The following is a 19,243-nucleotide window of genomic DNA, read 5'->3' as shown; positions in this document are numbered from 1 at the left end:
GTCTTCATTCGGCAAAGGAATTGCCAAATTAAATCATGACAGATGGAAAACCTAAAGGCCACAGTGTCAGGGGTCTGTCCATAGCCCTGGGCTTTAGGAAGAGGTAAATACACAGATCTCAGCTGGTGCTGCAGGAGGTACGTGTCCGGTGGAAAGCCAGCGCTCGGACTGTGCCGAATCGATACCTGCTATCGAAAGGAGCAGCGCACAGCGTTAGGGCCAACCCAGTGTTATTAGAAAATGATATATTGCACATTAGGATGGATAATTCATGTCGCCTTCACCGGCTCAGACCGTCGTGAAAATCCATAAATCATTTTCTCGTTCATGTATCGCCTAAGTGCGATTTGTCACTCGGCATTAGCGGGAGGGCGGCCGCGGATCCCTGCCGCTTCCCAGGCACTGCTCGGAGACCCAAAATGGAGACCCGGCTGCGCTTGGAATCGCGGGGGCAGATCGGATCCCCGGGCTGCGCGCCCCCGCCGGGCGCCGCGGGGAGGGTGGGAGGCGGCTGCCCCCGCGCCTATACACGTGTGTGGATATAAATATGTGTATGATCCCGCGTGGCTGCTGCCCCCCGGATCACGCCATCTCTGCAGAAGCCTCGCGTGGGTGTCGCGCCTCGAGCGCCCGTGGGGAGCGCCCCGAGCGCGGGGATGTGTCTCCCCCACCCCGTACCTCCGGGGCTTCCTCCGGCCCGCGGAGGCGAGCACGGACACGGGCACGGACACGGACACGGACACGGGCGGGCTCGGTCTCCCGGGTTTCGCCCGCTGCGCCCGGGCCGCCCGCGTTCCTCGAAGGCAGGAGAGGTGGCCGTTCCGGGGGCTCCGGCGGCGGGGAGAGAAGGGCTAGAGCCGGGCTGCCCCGGTTCGCGTTCAGTGCCGGGCAGCGGCCGCTTCCCTGTGGGCATCCACCGGTCCCCCAGGCAGGAGAGGCACGATCTCCGCTGTCCGCGCCTGGAGCTGGCGGCAGCGGACGGGCAGGTGAGCGGCGGCGCTTCTGCATGGAAGGGGAAAGCAGCGAGGTCCCCGTCCACATCCAACGGGCAGCGGGAGTAGCCGGGGGATTCTGAAGAAATTTTTCAATTTTTCTGGAAAACACCCACCGGAATCGCCCCGCCGACTGTGCCCCGCGCTGTCACGGAGCCCAGTAGTGGGTAGGGGGCCACTCTGAAGGGGAGGACAGGATTCGATTTGGGGGAGAAGGGCCATCTCCCCGCCCGCCGCGCCGGCTGCCGCTTCCCTGTGCCCCCCTCCCGCGGCGAGGCAGTACCGCCTGCCGCAGCCACACAGCCGGCCACGGGAGGGCTGCGGGAGGCGCGGGGCCGTGCGGCCAGGGGAGGCAGGCGGCCAGGGGAGGCAGGGCGGCCAGGGGAGGCAGGCGGCCAGGGGAGGCAGGCGGCCAGGGGAGGCAGGCGGGCGCGGGTCCCGGCGCGGTGCGGAGCCGCGCTGTGTCCCCCGCGGGGCGGAGGCGGAGGCGCTGCCGGGCGCACTGCGGCGCTGTGGGCGCTGGGGGGCGCGCGCCGCCCGCGAGAGCGGCCGGGCCGGGGGAGGGGCGGGGCGGGGGCGCGCCCGCGGCTCCGGGCGGTGGAGCCCTGGGGGGGAGCCCGGCCTTGGACATCGCAGAATGGTCGGGATTGGAAGGGACCTTGAAGAGTATCTGGTTCCAATTCCCTCTGCCATGGGCAGAGACATCTTCCACTAGACCGCGTTCCTCCAAGCCCCGTCCAGCCTGGCCTTGGACACTGCCAGGGATGGGGCAGCCACCGCTTCTCTGGGCAACCTGTGCCAGGGCCTCGCCATCCTAATGTGGATTCCTGCGTTTCCGCAGGAAAAACGCACCTTTAGTTCATTGAGATGTGTGGACGGAGCCGCTGCTGACTGATGAATTAGAGATGGGGTTTGAGCAGGAGCTGCACGTCCCTGCTTCGTGCTGCTTCTTCAAAAACAGTAACATTTCGGGGGAAAACAAAACAAAACAGACATAACCACAAGAATTACAAGTATTTCATTCTTTTTACTCTTATTTTATTCATTTGGTAGCCTTACGGGCGTGGATCTCTCAACCAGCATCGACAGCCGGTACCAGAGCGTTTCCCTTGGATTCCTCTGCTCCTCCCTGATAGACCCCCCTCCAGGGGATGCCTCCCCACCCCCCCGACTACCCAGTGACAGACAGTATTCCTCGTTTTTCCTCTTCCATCGTATGTGACGGTCTCCTGTTACACTAGTGGAAATTCCAAAATGGAAATAGGAAAATACTGGCTCAGGCTCGTGATACTTTCAATTGGCCGGAGCTGGAAACACTGCACGGATGAATGACGGAAAGTTGTACTCTCTCCACTGTGGAACACACCAATTAGCTACGGCAGCCCGTGGGGCGGGGAAAGGGGGAAGGAACAACAATAATAATCCCAAGTTTCCCCTTTGTTTATGCTTTTTCTAAAAGCGTTACTGGAAAGGAAAGTTGGTGGCGGCTGGGTGGAAACTCCCCTCTCCAAGGAGCGGGGCTGTTGACGTTTACCCGGGTGCGTGTGGGTGCGCGCGCCAGGGACGGGCGGCGATCTCCCGATCCAGCGGCCGTGGCGGGGGAGCCACCGCCTCGCGCGGGGAGCGGGCAAGGACTCGGGGAGCGGGCAAGGACTCAGGGAGCGGGGCAAGGACTCAGGGAACGGGGCAAGGATCCCCCGGCGCTCCGCGGGAACCGCGCGCTCAGCCGCCCGGCGCGCGCTCCCCCTGCCCGCCCGCCTAGCCCGCTCGCGCGCGGCTCGGCTGTGACGCAGCGCACTTGACGCGCGACGCGGCCAATGGGACGCCGCCCCCGGGGGCGGTGCTGGCCGCCGATTGGTTGGCAGGAGCCGGGCGCTGCGCAAAAACAGCGCAGCCGAGCGCTGCCCGCTCAGAAACTGCCGGCAGAGATCAGAGGAGCCGGGCCGGGACCGGAGCCGGGACGGGAGCCCAGCAGCAGCAGCAGCGGTGGCGGCGGCAGCGGCACAGACAGACACAGGGGCTAAACGCGAAAGCAGCAAGAGAGGAGAAAAAGCCCCACCTCGATCGGCACCGCCGTAAAAGCAGAATGATGATGATGATGATGAACATACTAATAGCAATAAAAGAAGAAAATGAAAAACCTTTAATAGAAGAGAGAAAAATCTAAAATCCTTAAATAAAAAAAAAAAAAGAGGAAATCCCAGGGACATCAGGGAATGAAAGTTTTGGGTAGTAAAACTGCTCTCTGCCTTTTTTTTCTTTTTTTTTTTATGATATGAAATCTTTTTGCGGGTAATTTTTTTTTTTTTTAATTTCGCGGTTTTCTGCCTTTTTCTTGCATCCAAAGAGGGCATGTCCACCGGCTGTTCCAGCAGCATCTACCCTCCAACTCCCACCAGCAAGAAAAACCGAGGACAATCTTGAAATACAAAAATTTCCTCCTTGGGATTTGCTGCTGCTGCTGTCTCCGCCGCCGCTGCTGCTGCCGCGGTGCAGTGCCAAGACTCTTGGAATAAATAAAAGAGGGCTACTGTGTGTCTCTAGCTACAGCTGGCTAATAGCTATTTTAGTTGGCCATATATTTCGAAGATCACAGATGAAGTGGGGACGCCTGTCTTCTTCATTTGGTCAGCGTGTGAAACAATAATACCCGTAACAAAAAGGAAGGGAGATGGGGGAGAAAAAAAATCTTAACATGAATCAGAAGAAATAGTATTCAGCACTCCCCCTACCCCCTCAAACCAACCTCTCCCCCCCCTCCCCCGATCCCTCTCTCTCTCCACACGCTTGCAGGCGCGGACACGCGCGCGCGCGCACACAGACACAGACGCATACACACACACTGTAGTGTGTATTTTCGGAGGAGGAGGTGGTGGTGGCTTTTGGAAAAGGAGGCAGAGGTGGTGTCGGGGAGGGGGGAATCTCTTTCCCCGTTTGGAGATGATTGTGCTATTCCTCTTTGCCTTGCTCTGGATGGTGGAGGGGGCCTTTTGCCAGCTCCATTACACGGTGCAGGAAGAGCAGGAGCATGGCACGTTCGTGGGGAATATCGCCGAGGACCTGGGCTTGGACATTACAAAACTTTCCGCTCGGCGCTTCCAGACGGCGCCCAACTCCCGCAGCCCTTACCTGGAGCTTAACCTAGAAACCGGGGTACTCTACGTGAACGAGAAGATCGACCGGGAGCAGATCTGCAAGCAGAGCCCCTCCTGCCTTCTGCACCTGGAGGTCTTCCTGGAGAACCCCCTCGAGCTGTTCCGGGTGGAGATCGAGGTGCTGGACATCAACGACAACCCGCCCTCCTTTCCGGAGCCCGACCTCACCGTGGAGATCTCGGAGAGCGCCACGCCGGGCACCCGCTTCCCGCTGGAGAGCGCCTTCGACCCCGACGTGGGCACCAACTCCCTGCGCACCTACGAGATCACCCCCAATAGCTACTTCTCGCTCGACGTGCAGACGCAGGGGGACGGGAACCGCTTCGCCGAGCTGGTGCTGGACCAGCCGCTGGACCGGGAGCAGCAGGCGGTGCACCGCTACGTGCTGACGGCGGTGGACGGCGGGCAGCCCCAGCAGCGCACCGGCACCGCCCTGCTCACCGTCAGGGTGCTGGACTCCAACGACAACGTCCCCGCCTTCGAGCAGCCCGTCTACACCGTGTCGCTGCCGGAGAACTCGCCGCCGGGCACCCTGGTGCTGCAGCTCAACGCCACGGACCCCGACGAGGGGCAGAACGGCGAGATCATCTACTCCTTCAGCAGCCACATCTCGGCCCGCGCCCGGGAGCTCTTCGGCATCGCGCCGCGCACCGGGCGGCTGGAGGTGAGCGGCGAGCTGGACTACGAGGAGAGCAGCGTGTACCAGGTGTACGTCCAAGCCAAGGACCTGGGGCCCAACGCCGTGCCGGCCCACTGCAAGGTGCTGGTACGGGTGCTGGACGCCAACGACAACGCGCCCGAGATCAGCTTCTCCACCGTCAAGGAGGCGGTGAGCGAGGCGGCGGCGCCGGGCACCGTGGTGGCCCTTTTCAGCGTCTCGGACCGCGACTCGGAGGAGAACGGGCAGGTGCAGTGCGAGCTGCTGCAGGGCGACGCGCCCTTCCGCCTCAAGAGCTCTTTCAAGAACTACTACACTATTGTCACCGAGGGGCCGCTGGACCGCGAGCAGCCGGGCGGCGACGCTTACACGCTCACCGTGGTGGCCCGGGACCACGGCGAGCCGCCGCTCAGCACCAGCAAGTCCATCCAGGTGCGGGTGAGCGACGTGAACGACAACGCGCCGCGCTTCAGCCAGCCCGTGTACCAGGTGTACGTGAGCGAGAACAACGTGCCCGGCGCCTACATCTACGCCGTCAGCGCCACCGACCGCGACCAGGGTGCTAACGCCCGCCTCGCCTACTCCATCCTGGAGACCCAGATCCAGGGCATGTCCGTCTTCACCTACGTCTCCATCAACTCCGAGAACGGGTTTCTCTACGCCCTCCGCTCCTTCGACTACGAGCAGCTCAAGGAGTTCAGCTTCCAGGTAGAGGCCCGCGACGCGGGCGAGGAGCCGCAGCCGCTGGCCGGCAACGCCACCGTCCACATCATAGTGGTGGACCAGAACGACAACGCCCCCGCCATCGTCAGCCCCCTGCCCGGCCGCAATGGCACCCCGGCGCGGGAGGCGCTGCCCCGCGGCGCCGAGCCGGGATACCTGGTGAGCCGGGTGGCGGCGGTGGACGCCGACGACGGGGAGAACGCCCGCCTCACCTACAGCATCGCGCGGGGCAACGAGGCCGGGCTGTTCCGCATGGACTGGCGCTCCGGGGAGCTGCGGACGGCCCGCAGGGTGCCGGCCAAGCGCGACCCGCAGCGCCCCTACGAGCTGGTCATCGAGGTGCGCGACCACGGGCAGCCGCCGCTCTCCTCCACCGCCGCCGTCCAGGTGGTGCTGGTGGACGGCGCGGGCGAGCGGTCCGGCGGCGGCGGCGGCCCGGCCGCGGGCACGGGCGCGGGGGGCGGCGGCGGCGGCTCCGGCGAGCATCGCCCCAGCCGCTCCGGGGGGGATAACTCACTTGACCTCACCCTCATCCTCATCATCGCCCTGGGCTCCGTCTCCTTCATCTTTCTGCTGGCCATGATCGTCCTGGCCGTGCGTTGCCAGAAGGAGAAGAAGCTCAATATCTACACCTGCCTGGCCAGCGACTGCTGCCTGGGCTGCTGCTGCTGCTGCCCCTGCTGCAGCCGGCAGGCGCGGGCCCGCAAGAAGAAGCTCAGCAAGTCGGACATCATGCTGGTGCAGAGCTCCAACGTGCCGAGCAACCCGGCGCAGGTCCCGGTGGAGGAGTCGGGAAGCTTCGGCTCCCACCACCACAACCAGAACTACTGCTACCAAGTCTGCCTCACCCCCGAGTCCGCCAAGACCGACCTGATGTTCCTCAAGCCCTGCAGCCCCTCTCGCAGCACCGACGCCGAGCACAACCCCTGTGGGGCCATCGTCACCGGCTACGCCGACCAGCAGCCCGACATCATCTCCAACGGCAGCATTTTGTCCAGCGAGGTAAGGACCGGCACCCCCCGGCATCCCACACCCCCCCGCCCCCCAGTCCCCGCAGTGGGAGACTTCATCCACAAGTCATCCCCAAACATCCTTCTCCAAGCTCCCGCTCCTCCTCTCCCGGCGGGAAAGGCGTTTTGCATTCCCAGTCCTCCTTCTTTCCTCTTTAATCCGTCCGCTGTCTCTCTCCTTTTTGCCCTCTCCTCTTCGGGAGGCTTTAGCGACAGGCGGGGGTCTCAGAGGGGATTGCGAGGTAGGCACAGACACACACACCCCGCTGGCTCCCTCCCGCTCGGGCTTAGCAGCTGTTGCAGCCAAGCGTGTCCCCCCTGAGCCCCCCTCCTCCTCCCCCGCCACTCCGGTGCCTCTGAAGGAATCTGGCCCCGGCTGGGCAGCATCGGGGCGCAGATACCCCCGGGGCAGCGTTAGGTGTGAGTGGATCGCCTGTGGGTTGAGAGATGGGGCGGGGTGGGGGGGGGGGGGGTTACGGCTCTTTGCAGAGTCTCTGCGCTTGACAAGACTGAAGTGACGTGGGGTGTAATTACAGGATGTTCTGAAACAACACTTAAAACCGATGTCTTTTTCCTTCCTGAAATCTTTGCATGTGCAAGGAAGGCTTTAGGGGAAACCCCATTTGGGACTGTCACAATCACTATAGTTAGCAGGAGCTTTAATTAATTTGTGAATTAGGGTTTAATACTTTACTTTACTTTACTCTATCTGCACGGGTCTTTATAACCCCAAAACTTGCAAAGAAAAGCAGCCAGAAAGAGTTTCTGTAAAATTATGTGTTGAAACTTAAGGTGTTCTGCAATGTTGCTTATGTTGTGTTACCTGGTGTGTAGAGAATTTTTATCAAAGCATATACCATGCCATATTACTCCCCCATTAATCATTTTGTGCTGGGTTAGCTCATACATATTCTCAGTACCTCTCTGCCTGTGCATTAGTGAAAACCTCACATTCTCTCTTAACATGCTGAAACCTGAATATTGTCCAGTCTGACAAAGGTAGTTTGAATGGTATGTTCAAAGCATTAAGTTTTGTAGTGAAATTTCTAATACTGATTTTTAATACTGACTTTGCCTCAGAATGTCTATAAAACTCTTGGCTTCTGCTTCCTTTTTGATGACTTGAGGGTATCTCAATGTATTTTTTTTTCCTAATGGTACTATAACAGTACTATCTAAGTAGTCCACAACTCTAGAAATAGTTATGCTAATATTTTGTGGGAGTTCTTGTGATGCTCAACAGTGTGCACTCTGAGAAAACGTCAGAATCTTGTCTCAAAAAACTTCAGAAAAAAATCCCTCGTGCCTTCCCCATCTGTGTGACTAAGAGCTGTTTTTTCCGCCTTACATTCTAGAAACAGATTTTGTAGGCCTGCTTGCAGCTAAGCATTACCATTTATATGGTGAGCTGCTCCCTTGTGTATTTTCTGCTGCTGGTTACAGAAATATCAAGAGTTAAAATACTTCCCAATATTTTCTTTTTTCCTAGACAAAACATCAGCGTGCTGAGCTCAGTTATCTAGTTGACAGACCCCGACGAGTAAACAGGTAGGAGCTCCATAGCCTTGGTTTCCTCATGCATGCTTTAGCAAGTCTGAATGGGGTGCAGAAATGTGTTTACTGCCAATGTAACAGAGTAGTAAAGCAGTGGAAAGTCAAACGTATGTAGATGCACTAAATGAGTTTGAATTATGGCTTTTCTAAACTGGTTTCAAAATTGACTGAAAAGAGAACAAAATCTCGGCTTCTATTAGTCTAAAACGTGCTTCAAATACTTATGAATATGCTTCTGTAGGGTGTCCCAGAAAATAGTCTCACTGAGTTGAAATTCAGCTTAAGTAAATGGTACCAAATTACTTTTACCGAGTACATGGAACCCAGGTGGACTAATAACCCTTGCTGTCCCTTCCAGCCATGCTCCCAAGGTCTGAAAACTCCTCATTATGTTTATGGTGGGCGGGGCGCCTCTGTGGAAGCCCTGCAGCAGGCAGGAGTGGGGGGAATGCAGCACCGTGTTTGGCCATGTGATGGCGGAAGAATGTTTTATGAGTTCCTCTTTAATGTTTATTCTAATGTAAAGATGTTTCTGTGTCTAGTTCTGCATTCCAGGAAGCAGACATAGTAAGCTCTAAGGACAGTGGTCATGGAGACAGTGAGCAAGGAGACAGTGATCATGATGCCACTAATCGAGGTCAATCCTCTGGTAAGTCTGATAAGAGAATGGAAATAGTGGATCTTTAAGTAGGGAGACTAGAAGGAACAGTTACTTATAGGAATATAATACAAGAGAGGCGTAAATAAGGTGAGCATATTTATTGTGTGGGTTTAAGTCAGCTTGCTGCTACAGTTACTTGGACAAGGAGACAATTTTGAACCTCTTTTGGTCATGGGGCAGAGTTTATTTTATTCATTTGGTTGGGGGTGGGAATTGGATGTGTTATACTGCATCATTCACAGTAGCAAAACTTCCTGCACATTAAGACAGAGTTGTTGGTACATTTTATAGCACATTTTTTCCTACTGCAGATTTAGGGAATTTCAAAGCATTAAGCAATTTTGTTTAGTAGGCACTTCAGCTGGCATGGCAATGGGAAGTGAAGGGGGAGTTCCCAAGGGAAAGAATGGACCCAATGATTGAATGACAGCCAGACTGTGAGAGTTTTTTTTCCGTGGATCAGTGGAGACACACTGGGTGCTCTGAATGTGTAATACCTTAGCATTTTTGGAGGATTGTCTGTTAATTCAAATTGAGGCACCATATAGTGCAAGTGGTCTCCATGTTAATAAGGTATTATTAAATACATTTTCTTGATAGAGGAAAGAAAGGTTTTAAAAGACTATGAATCACTTGGAAGATACACACATTGCAGTGTTATGCCCATATGTAGGGCTTGCTGTGTTAGTTCTCATACTGTCAGTTTGCTTCTGAAAGGAACATTTGTTCAGAGCCTGTGCATTAGAATTCACGCTCACCCTCACACTGCATTTTAGCTACAAATGCTGTGCTTTCTTTCCTACTACAGCCTCCACAGGTCTGGTACATCTTTGTTCAATACAGTGTTGTCTTTCCCCTCATTTCCTTTGTGCTCTGTCATGTATAAAGATTTGCCAGAAGTGTGTCCCTTTTTTTTCCCCAACCCCCACCTTAGAAGATACCGGGGCAGGGTACCCAGTACTGTCAGGGCAGTGCTGCCTCACCCGCCTGCTCTGTTAATGTCCCCTGTTTTCTTGCTGCTGTAGTCACTGTGCCCTTAATGATGGGAAACCCAGGCACCAGGGGAAGAGGAGGCTGCCACAGGGCCTCTTTCTATTGCTGCAAGTCATTAATATGCAGACCTAATGAGACTTGAGAAGAGCCAAGAGTCTCTGGAGCTCTCTGCTTCTTGCAGGGCTTCATGCTAAGTGAACAGAGTGTCTATTTTGTGTCTGGGAACCTGACAACAAACCAGGTCTTGCCAGAAGTTTACATCTGAACACAGAGCCTCTTTCATTTTTGGCCTATATATGGCATATGATTTATTATTGTTTGAAAAAGCCATGTATTTAGTCTCCCCTCAGCCTTTCTTTCGCACTGTTTCTGATGCAGCAATCAGGGCTACCGAGTTATAAAAAGCTCCCTCTCCTCCTGCCCTCCCTGCATTCCTGTTTTTTTTTTTCTCTTTTACGCATTCTACTGCAGCAGTCATCTCCATGAACATTTCAATCAGCTTAGTCCCTCAACATAATGAACCATAATATCCAAACAGGAGAGAAAAGAATAAACATCTGCAGAAGGGGCTGGATTTGACTGATGGTGGGAATATAATCATATAGCTGCACATCAACTGAAAGCTATTTTCTTTTAGATGCATTCTGTGCTGTTATTGTTGTGCCTCTGTTCTTTCTTTCCCTCCATTTTAAAAGTAGACTATGAATACTTGTCATACTTGGCATTGATCCTTAGTGGGGTAAATTCTTCATTTCTATTTTATCAAATAGTGGGGAAAAAACTATTCTGTACTTCTAAATAATTTTAAATCATTTAGGAATCTGATGGGATTTGTGAACTTCTGTGTCTTCAATGGTGATGACATAGGAAGTAATGAAGACAATTAGGCTTGGTCTACTCACAATTAATAGTTTGAAATGAAAGAATACTCAGAATTTCACACATCCCATCAGATTCTTAAATTATTTGAAAATATATAAGAATCTGATATGATTTGTGAACTGTATCTTCAATGGTGATCACATAGTACATAATGAAAGCTGACAATTAGGCTTGGTCTACTCACAATTAGTAGTTTGAACTAAAAACTCAGAATATACCAATTTCATAGATTGGTGCTGAGATATGAGATTTTATTTGCATGCACTATTCTTTTAATGATAGTCCCAAATAAATACTTCAATACAAATCTCTGTAGAAACTACTTTAATATTCTACATACATATTATATAATTTTCCTGTAAGTTTTGGGCTGAATCATGCAGTCTTGATGCAAAGAATGTGCCCTTTTACCTCAGTGATGACAAGATATTTTGACATAAGAACTTCATTCTTGCTATTAGCTTTTGGTGATGAATTTTATGGTGAAAAAAAGGAGCATAAATCTTGTTTGATCTCAAATTGCTAGAGGAAATATGGAGGGAATGTCTTCTCAGTTCTTTTTGGTCATTCTGATGCTGTATAATCAATTATTTCTAAATTACTGAAGGAAAACACACTGATTGATAACATGGCAGCAGTTTGGGCTGGGTTTTTTTTTCCAAGATATTACCTGATACTATGCAGCATCATATCTGTTTTCAAAAGCATCTAAAAATATTTAGTAGGTAGTTCACATTGACAGACAAAACTCCTTCCCTACCAGTTTTAGTCAGCAGCAGGTTCTGCTGGCAAAACATCTTTTTACTGTTCTGCACATGACTTCTGTCACTAGTGAACAATCCTGTGGCACACGAGTAGCTCTTCTGTAGTGGTCCATTGCTATCCAAACTGGGTGTCGAGGTCAGTTATTAACTGGGAAGAAAAACATGTCGGATGAAAATCCATCACACTGCCATAGCTTTATTTTGCACAATCATTTAGTGAAAATTCTGAACTATGCTGTTCTACATATAATGAAATATTTTCCTGGGTTTTGAAATTAGATCATAGTTCACCTTTTCACAAAATGTTTTCTTAAAAGTGATTTAGTCATGTTTTAAATGTGCTGAAATGTGTGTAAGGGATTCATATTTTTCCTGAGAGAGTACCACAAGAATGCCATGTAATTATCCACATTCTTACCTACCTTAACACTGATGAAGTACTAAAGTATGGTCATCTGCTTTTGGCAGGGAATGGCAGGTAGTGAGATGCTCAAGACCCTAATTTTTGTGGATCAAACAGATATTTCATTGACTGGTATAGTAATCTGAGCTTTTTGAAAAAATGACTTTACAAAGGTGAAGAAGTGCAGGAGGTTTTTGGCAAACAGAGGAAGCGTTTCTCAAACCCTGTGTTCTAATGACTTGTGCTCCTCTTTGAAAATTGCTGAGAGAAAAGCTGCTACTTGCTATAGAACAAACACAACTCACACCACGCTTCTACCTCTTATTAACACACTGTATTTCAGCCATGTTCTGTTGGAGTGATTGTCAAGCATGAGGTTACTTTATTTCCCATGGTTGATTAAATTCTTGGCCTCCCTTGTGAAACTGCCAGCTTGGGTGCCAATTAATACTCTGCATGTGTGTACATTTAAATTGTATGATTAGACACCTGTCCTGCAAGATTTGGACTTGTGCCATCAGCTTATTTCATATGTTTGCTCACTAGCTACTTGGCTTTCCCGAGCAGAGTCCTTCACAGTATTACCCTTTCCTCATGGAATTGGCACGATGTCTCAGAGGCACTTCAGGAAGGAACGCCCAAGATGTGAAGCCAAGTAGATGCACTGCCATGTATATCCTGTAGAATGTGTCAGCTTTTTTGATCTGTTTTTGAACAGTTTACATTGGTGCCTGGCTGAAACCTGAAATTAGGTTTCTGCTAGCGGACTTTATGAAGGGAACTGATAAGGGCCTAATATAAAGGCACAGGGTGAAACATTGGCTCACACGTTTTCAGTACAGATTAGGTGAACGCCAAGAGGGTTCATTATTGCAGAAGAGCTGCAGTATTTCAGTGTCCATAAGGAAAAGAATACGAGAAGTCAGAAGAAGAATTTTAGTGATAAAGGGACAGAGAAAACCAGTATTTCTTCTGAGACTATGCAGACTGACAGCTAAATCCTGTTTTGAAGATCACTTGGGCAAGAAGTCTGTCTCAGATAAAGTGAGAGTGAACATAAAAATGGCTTAGAAAAGTCCTTTGACTCATGCTAAGGGCTATTTCTATTTCTTTTTTTTTTTTTCCTCTTCCTCCTTGGCCTGCATGATTAATACTATTCACATCTCAGTGGTCCAGGTAGGGCTTTGAAGCTGAGATTTGGAAGAGCTGAGTATTGAAGATATTTGAGTCTTTATTCATGTTCTGATGCACATAAAGTCAGTTTTATCCAAGGCAGCACACCAATTATTTAGCAAGAAAGTGTGATAATAACTCTGTTTCATAAAGTCCAATTCTTCAGTAGATAACTACAAAGTAGGTTAACGTCATTATCCTTATTTACCAATACAAAACATGAATGAATCATAGGGAAATGAGTAACTTGCTCATTGACAGTCTAATGAAATGGATAGATTTTCTGGGAAGGGAGCTTTGAAAAGGGGGCCTGGTTCCCTACATCACACCTATCTCATATCTAACTTCACAGAAGAAACAGAAATGTCATTTAGTTACAAGTAAAAGGCAAGGCTCTGAAAAAATCACACATGTTGGGGGAGAAACCTATCCCAATAATGGTAGTGCAAAAAATACTTAACAAAGTATTTAATTTGTATTTTTATTTTTTATTGCATCTTTTACTCAGTAATACATATGAAAGTGTTCACTTGTTGCCCTAAAGGCTTGGTGTATGGTTCTTTTCCCTTAATTAATTGGAGAAAGGACACATTATTTAAAGATGGGTTTAGGCGTAATTTTTTGCTTTGACCAAAGCAATCTTTCAAACAAATCAAAACTCACAGAGAAATTTTGCTTTTCTCCTTTTGAAATATGGAAAGGAAGCAAATTGGGAAAATGCTTCCAAAATGCAGTGCTGCCAAGTATCTGATTCAAAGCACCTGAGTTCAGGCAATTCAGACATCAAACTTGACTAATACCTTTTCTAGTTTTTGGCAGCTTTTGAGGGAGGGGCAAGGGTTTGTTTTCCTTCAAAATCTGCAAAGTCAGGGTTGTGGGAGAGTTTATATTGCCCACTGGCCCACCTGGTAATAAGACTTGAACAAATAGGAACGATCTAGTGGCCTTTGCCATGAATTGTTACATGTATGCTGCATTTGGAATAGTGCAATGCTTATCACTGTCAGAGTTTCAATGCACTCTACTATCTATTTACATCCAAAAAGGGCATCTGAAATTCATAATTCAGAGTCACCTTTAAAATCTCAGTGTATCTGTATGCAAGGCCTAACAGCATAACTAAGTGAAAAATACAAAGCATTTTTCTTTAATGTGGACTTGTAATTGTGATGGATAGTTCAGTTCAGAAGGACTGTACATATATATAACCAGATTTATGAGGGAGATGAGATGGAAGTGTTACACTGCTGAACATTTCGTTGTAAATCAAGAACATGAATCTTGGGGTATGAAGGAGTTCTGTGCTGAGTATCTTACTTCTTTACTGTGATGTGTCCTTCCTTCTTGGAAAACAGCAAATAGCTTTTACCCATCCCCAGACCCGAGTTAAATGTTTTTCAATTAGAACCAGAAAATTCTATGCTATGACCCACAGGAAAGAGGTGGGGGAAGAATAGCCAGCATTCATACTACAGGCAGTGTAAATTGCATGGCTGCCCAGGGATTTTGAAAATAGGCTGCTAATTTGAATTTCTTTTCTGTCAAAATACTAAACCCAAGGGCTTGGTTCTGCACCTGTTAAACTCTTAGGGACTGTCGTGACTGATTCAAACTGGAACAATTCCTAACCCTTGCCTCTCCGAACATTTTGTTCCCATTCTAAACAAACATTTACATTTAGCTATGCGTTCCTGCAGTGTATATTTAAATTCTGATGTATATAATTTTTTTTTTCTTTTTGCAAGCTCTTATCTCGAAGAGGGAAAAAGTTTGCAGTACAAGCTTACATTTTTTATCCCCTACATTCATTACTTTGTTTATTCAAAATACTGATTTATAGTGGCTATAACATCTCTTTTATAATAAGCTGTTATATAATACTATTCAGTGCACTGCAGTAGACAAGCAGTATTCAAAAGGGAACAAAAAAAATATTTGGATAGAGACATTTTGCAGTTTAGCAGCTGATGTGAGAACAAAATAGTAAAATGGAGGGTAATTTTCCAAGTGAAATAAAGATCCATGAAGGAAAAAAAAGGGTATATATTTGAATACATATACTTAAAACAATATTTTTCTAATCTCTCCCTCCCCAGAGACTAAAGAATATAATTTAATATTTACCATTAAGTTTTTCTTTCTCCTACTGTCTTTCAGGAAAGGTTGAATGAATATGGTCACTGATACACTATCAGCAAAGTGGAACTGTAATCATTTTCCTATTAAATGTAGAGCTATTTGTTTTTTACATATAGCTTTGCCAAGAAGTCTGCAAATTGAAATAACCATGTCGTGTTTATTGTCCCTTAAATCTTCAGAAAGGCAAAAGTTAGATTCATAAAATGTGTCTTTTCTTGCATAAAGATATTTTTCTTCAGACATTTCAATACATAAGATACACACACACAGTTTTATAGACATTGTTAGATACTAATTTCTTTTTGGGAAGCCTGCATCTAAATATTTCTTTTCAGTCTTTGATAGCTACTACCACTACAGAATTTATATTTGTACTACTTTTCTCCTTGCCTGATGATCTTCATCTGATTCCTTAAGCATATCTGCAGTTCACATTTGCATTCTTCAACAGTTCACTGATCAGAAATTTATTTTCAGATTTCTGCATGCCAATTACCAAGACAAGCTTCTAATCGAAACTGGACCTGGCATTGTATATTGCTTAATTTAAAATTAAAAAGTCATTATAAAGTGAGATTAATCTGAGATAAAAAGCTTTTTATTTTTCATTTCCTCATGGGTTCTTTTTTGTCTAAATGACTGCCTTTCTTACTCAGGAACTTGTTGATAGCTCATAATCATTGTTCCTTTCCGAAGAGATTGTTTTTTGTAGTGTGAGATATTACATAAATATTATTAATATAATTCAAATTATAGTTCAAAACTGTGGTAGAATTCTTAATACTAATCCTCACATTGGAGATCAAGCTAATCCAGTTCTTTACAATGTTGGCTGGTAAATGAGCTACATTACATGAATCTTATTACAGAACCACAGAATTAACTAGGTTGGAAAAGACCTTTGAAATCACTGAGTCCAACCTGTGCCCTAACACCAGCTTGTCAACCAGACAATGGCACTGAGTGCCACATGCAGTCTTTCCTTAAGCACCTCCAGGGACAGTGACTCCACCATCGCCCTGGGCAGCCCATTTTGATACCCAATCACCCTTTCTGTGAAGAAATTCCTCCTAATGTCCAACCCATAACTCCTCTGGCGTAGCTTGTGTCCTCTTGTCCTATATTACAGCTGTTTAAAATTTTTTTCCTATTTCTGAGTAGTGTCTTTTTTTTTGTGATTCTAATGAAATATTTGTAAATGCAATGTTTATAACAGGTTTAGTTCAGTTTTGACATAACACCTAAGACACTCAGTTCTCTTTATAAATACAAGAAAAGGAGGTTTTTTTAATGTTCTGCTTTTCTGTATGATGTTGAAGACTGTATTGGTTTAACTCAAACAGCAGCTAACCCCCACACAGTTGCTTGCTCACTCCCCTAGGCCCAGTGGGATGGGAAAGAGAATCAGAAAAAAGTAAAACTTGTGGGCTGAGATAAGAATAGTTTAATAATTGAAATAATAATAATAATAAAATGGAGAGAGAGGAATGAAACTGAAGACAGAGAAGTGATGCACACTACACGTGCTCACCAGCCACTGATCGATGCTCAGCCCAGCCCTGAGCAGTGATTGCTCCCTCGCTGCTAGCTCTTCAGTTTATATAGTGGGTATGATGCTCTGTGGTATGGAATAGCCCTTTGGCCAGCTCACAGCAGCTGTCTTGGCCGTGCTCCCTCTCAGCTTCTTGTGCATTTCCTCAGTGGCAGAGCATGGGACACTGAAATGTCCCTCATTTAGCGTAAGCACTACTGAGCAACTACCAAAACATTAATGTGTTACCAACGTTATTCTCATATTAAATCCAAAACACAGCACTGTACCAGCTACTACGAAGAAAATGAACTCTCTCCCACCCAAAAGCAGGACAAACCTATTTGGAGATGCTGGTATTTATTTTACTCTATCCCTGTGATTTCATACATCATTCTTCTCAAAACAAGTATAATCCAATGATTTAGTGACTCATAGCCAGAAAATATTCCTTTGGAAGGCTGATCTGAAAGTGGTCAAAAGCAGCATAGCTTGTCATTCGAGATCTTAATAGCATTAAAGGATTTGTAAGCAAACAGTTTCGTGTTGGCACAGACAATTGTTTGCTTATATAGGGGAAGCTTTAACAATTTTTTCATAGCATCCACAGCCACATCACACTGGACTATGGGTGCCTTTGTACTGCTAATTGCAGTATTTTATTGTAGGGTTCTGTCCTGTTTCTTGGATCACTTCATGATAGTAAGGACTGCTGCAGTAGCAATGAAAGCTGTCTCCGAAAGAGTGATGTAACAATTGATTAAATAAGCTCTCCTGATCACTTGAAAACTCAATTCCTACTTTGTAACATCTCCTTTTAATATCAATGGGCTCCATCTGTATACCAATGTATGCACAGATAATTCCTTTAAAGGACTCATTAATGTTTCATTTTGTAAATGAAATCTGTGATTCCTCAATCCAGACATTTAATTTCTTTGGTCAGAGATATATTTATGTAGAAACAATTCCTTCATGTTCTTCAGCAAAGATTTTCAACCAGTGAACCACAGACATCAATCTACAAGTAGAGTCAAACCTTGTATGAATGGGTTCTAAACAGTGAGATCTGCAAGAGATTTTGTGAGACAGAGCCACCGATACTCTTCTTCTTGTGGTATTTTTGTGTGTGTGTGACATTCTGGCATTTAGTTGCACTTAAAGGGCATCTTTCACCTCTGAAGACTGGACAACCAGATTTTTGGTTGTGTTGTTGTTGAGGAGATGAAACTAGTGGATGAAGTTCTTACAGCATTTCTCTTTCCACTTCTCTTTCCTTGGCATAATCTTTCTTATCTGTCAGCAGCCGTTCATGATGCTGAAGCTTATATCTGTAGTTTCTTTTTCTTTCATGCTTGCAGGCATGGATCTCTTCTCCAATTGCACAGAGGAATGTAAAGCACTGGGCCACTCAGATCGGTGCTGGATGCCTTCCTTTGTTCCATCCGATGGACGCCAAGCTGCAGATTACCGCAGCAATCTGCACGTACCTGGCATGGACTCCGTTCCAGACACTGAAGTGTTTGAAACACCAGAAGCCCAGCCCGGGGCAGAAAGGTCCTTCTCCACCTTCGGCAAAGAGAAGGCCCTTCACAACAGTCTGGAAAGGAAGGAGTTCGATGGACTGCTGTCTAATACACGAGCGCCTTACAAACCACCATATTTGAGTAAGTACTATTCAAAAAGCTGTGTGGAAGTGTTCCCTTGGCGGGAATAAAAATTAGCTCTTTCTGCTTTTCATGCTAGGAAACATACAGGCACAATTTTAGGAACAGGGGAGAAAGATGGCTTCTCTTGGATTCAGGCAACAGTGAAGAAGGCATTGTTCTGTGCTTTTTTAAATAAGACAAAATCTTCATTGTTTTTAGTGTGACATCATTGTCAACAACAAAAGTGTCAGCTAATATTAGTGGGGGAGTTGCTCAATTTTGTTTTCTGATGCTGGCTTATTTGCAAAATTTTCTTGGATAGCTGGTTTAAACATTGATGTTGCCAGGCTAATGTTTTCTAAAACTAGAGTTAAATTGAGAGAACAGTCCTAGGAGCTTCTTTTTATAATTGAGAAGTATCTTGTGAATGAAGAGTATTTATATTATTTTGAAGTAGCTATTTACATAGTTTGGAAGGAAGAAGAGAAAACCTTTTGCCTGCAGTCTGATCATCTTTCAGCCTACATAGTATTGACTCTTGTCAGTGCTCCTCTGTGCCTTCTGTCTCATTCCAAAATCCTGCCTCCTTCTTTAGTCACCTTTTGACTGGTTACGTGGCATAAAAGGGCGTGATAGATCTCAAAGAGACCTTCATAATTCCTTTTGGAGTCTGAGCCAGCTGTAGAACCCTTGAGTAGCACTTTGATCTAATACGTCTTTTCATTCTATTTAGCTGTGTTCTGTATTTTATTAGAGACTGTAATTTCCTTGACTTCCAGAATTTTTGATGTTTATCTGATCCAAATCATCCAAAGACACTAACACTGCAACATCGACCCTTTTTAAAGCAACAGACGTCTTTTAGGCCAGCAGATTGAGGGTAAAAGAAAAAAAAATCTCTCTGAATGGTATTCATTTATTTATTTTCCTAAAGCATTTAATTGTTCTGAGTGGTG

At 47.3% G+C, this 19,243-nt stretch overlaps 2 protein-coding genes across 7 annotated transcripts in view; both read left to right on the top strand.

Annotated features, from left to right (window-relative positions):
* The first annotated feature begins 304 nt into the window (after positions 1-304).
* On the top strand, positions 305-2,432 carry LOC116443840 (laforin-like). Its single transcript, XM_032108529.1, has 2 exons — positions 305-986; positions 2,046-2,432. The coding sequence occupies exons 1-2, from the start codon at positions 548-550 to the stop codon at positions 2,123-2,125; spliced, it is 519 nt and encodes a 172-aa protein (XP_031964420.1). The 5' UTR covers positions 305-547; the 3' UTR covers positions 2,126-2,432.
* Positions 2,433-2,902: 470 nt separating this feature from the next.
* Positions 2,903-19,243, top strand: part of PCDH10 (protocadherin 10) — a 35,399-nt gene continuing 19,058 nt past the window's right edge. For 2 of the 6 annotated variants that reach the window (XM_032108523.1, XM_032108522.1), the window contains exons 1-4: positions 2,903-6,530; positions 8,028-8,086; positions 8,635-8,741; positions 17,976-18,305. In XM_032108523.1, the coding sequence (XP_031964414.1) occupies positions 3,933-6,530; positions 8,028-8,086; positions 8,635-8,741; positions 17,976-18,305 (3,094 nt within the window). In that variant the 5' untranslated portion in view covers positions 2,903-3,932. The remainder of the gene's footprint in view (positions 6,531-8,027; positions 8,087-8,634; positions 8,742-17,975; positions 18,306-19,243) is intronic. The other 4 variants (XM_032108525.1, XM_032108524.1, XM_032108527.1 and 1 more) reach the window with 4 other exon arrangements.

Source organism: Corvus moneduloides, chromosome 5, assembly GCF_009650955.1.
Source record: "Corvus moneduloides isolate bCorMon1 chromosome 5, bCorMon1.pri, whole genome shotgun sequence".
NCBI lineage: Eukaryota > Metazoa > Chordata > Aves > Passeriformes > Corvidae > Corvus > Corvus moneduloides.
The sequence above is the reverse complement of the archived record's forward strand: the minus strand, read 5'-3'. Positions and strand labels throughout refer to the sequence as shown.

Excerpts from the sequence above, each read along its gene's own strand:
- LOC116443840 (XM_032108529.1), top strand. The coding sequence starts at position 548 with ATGTGTATGATCCCGCGTGGCTGCTGCCCCCCGGATCACGCCATCTCT. Across the intron at positions 987-2,045 it reads TGGCGGCAGCGGACGGGCAG|CCTTACGGGCGTGGATCTCT; the intron begins GTGAGCGGCGGC and ends TTCATTTGGTAG.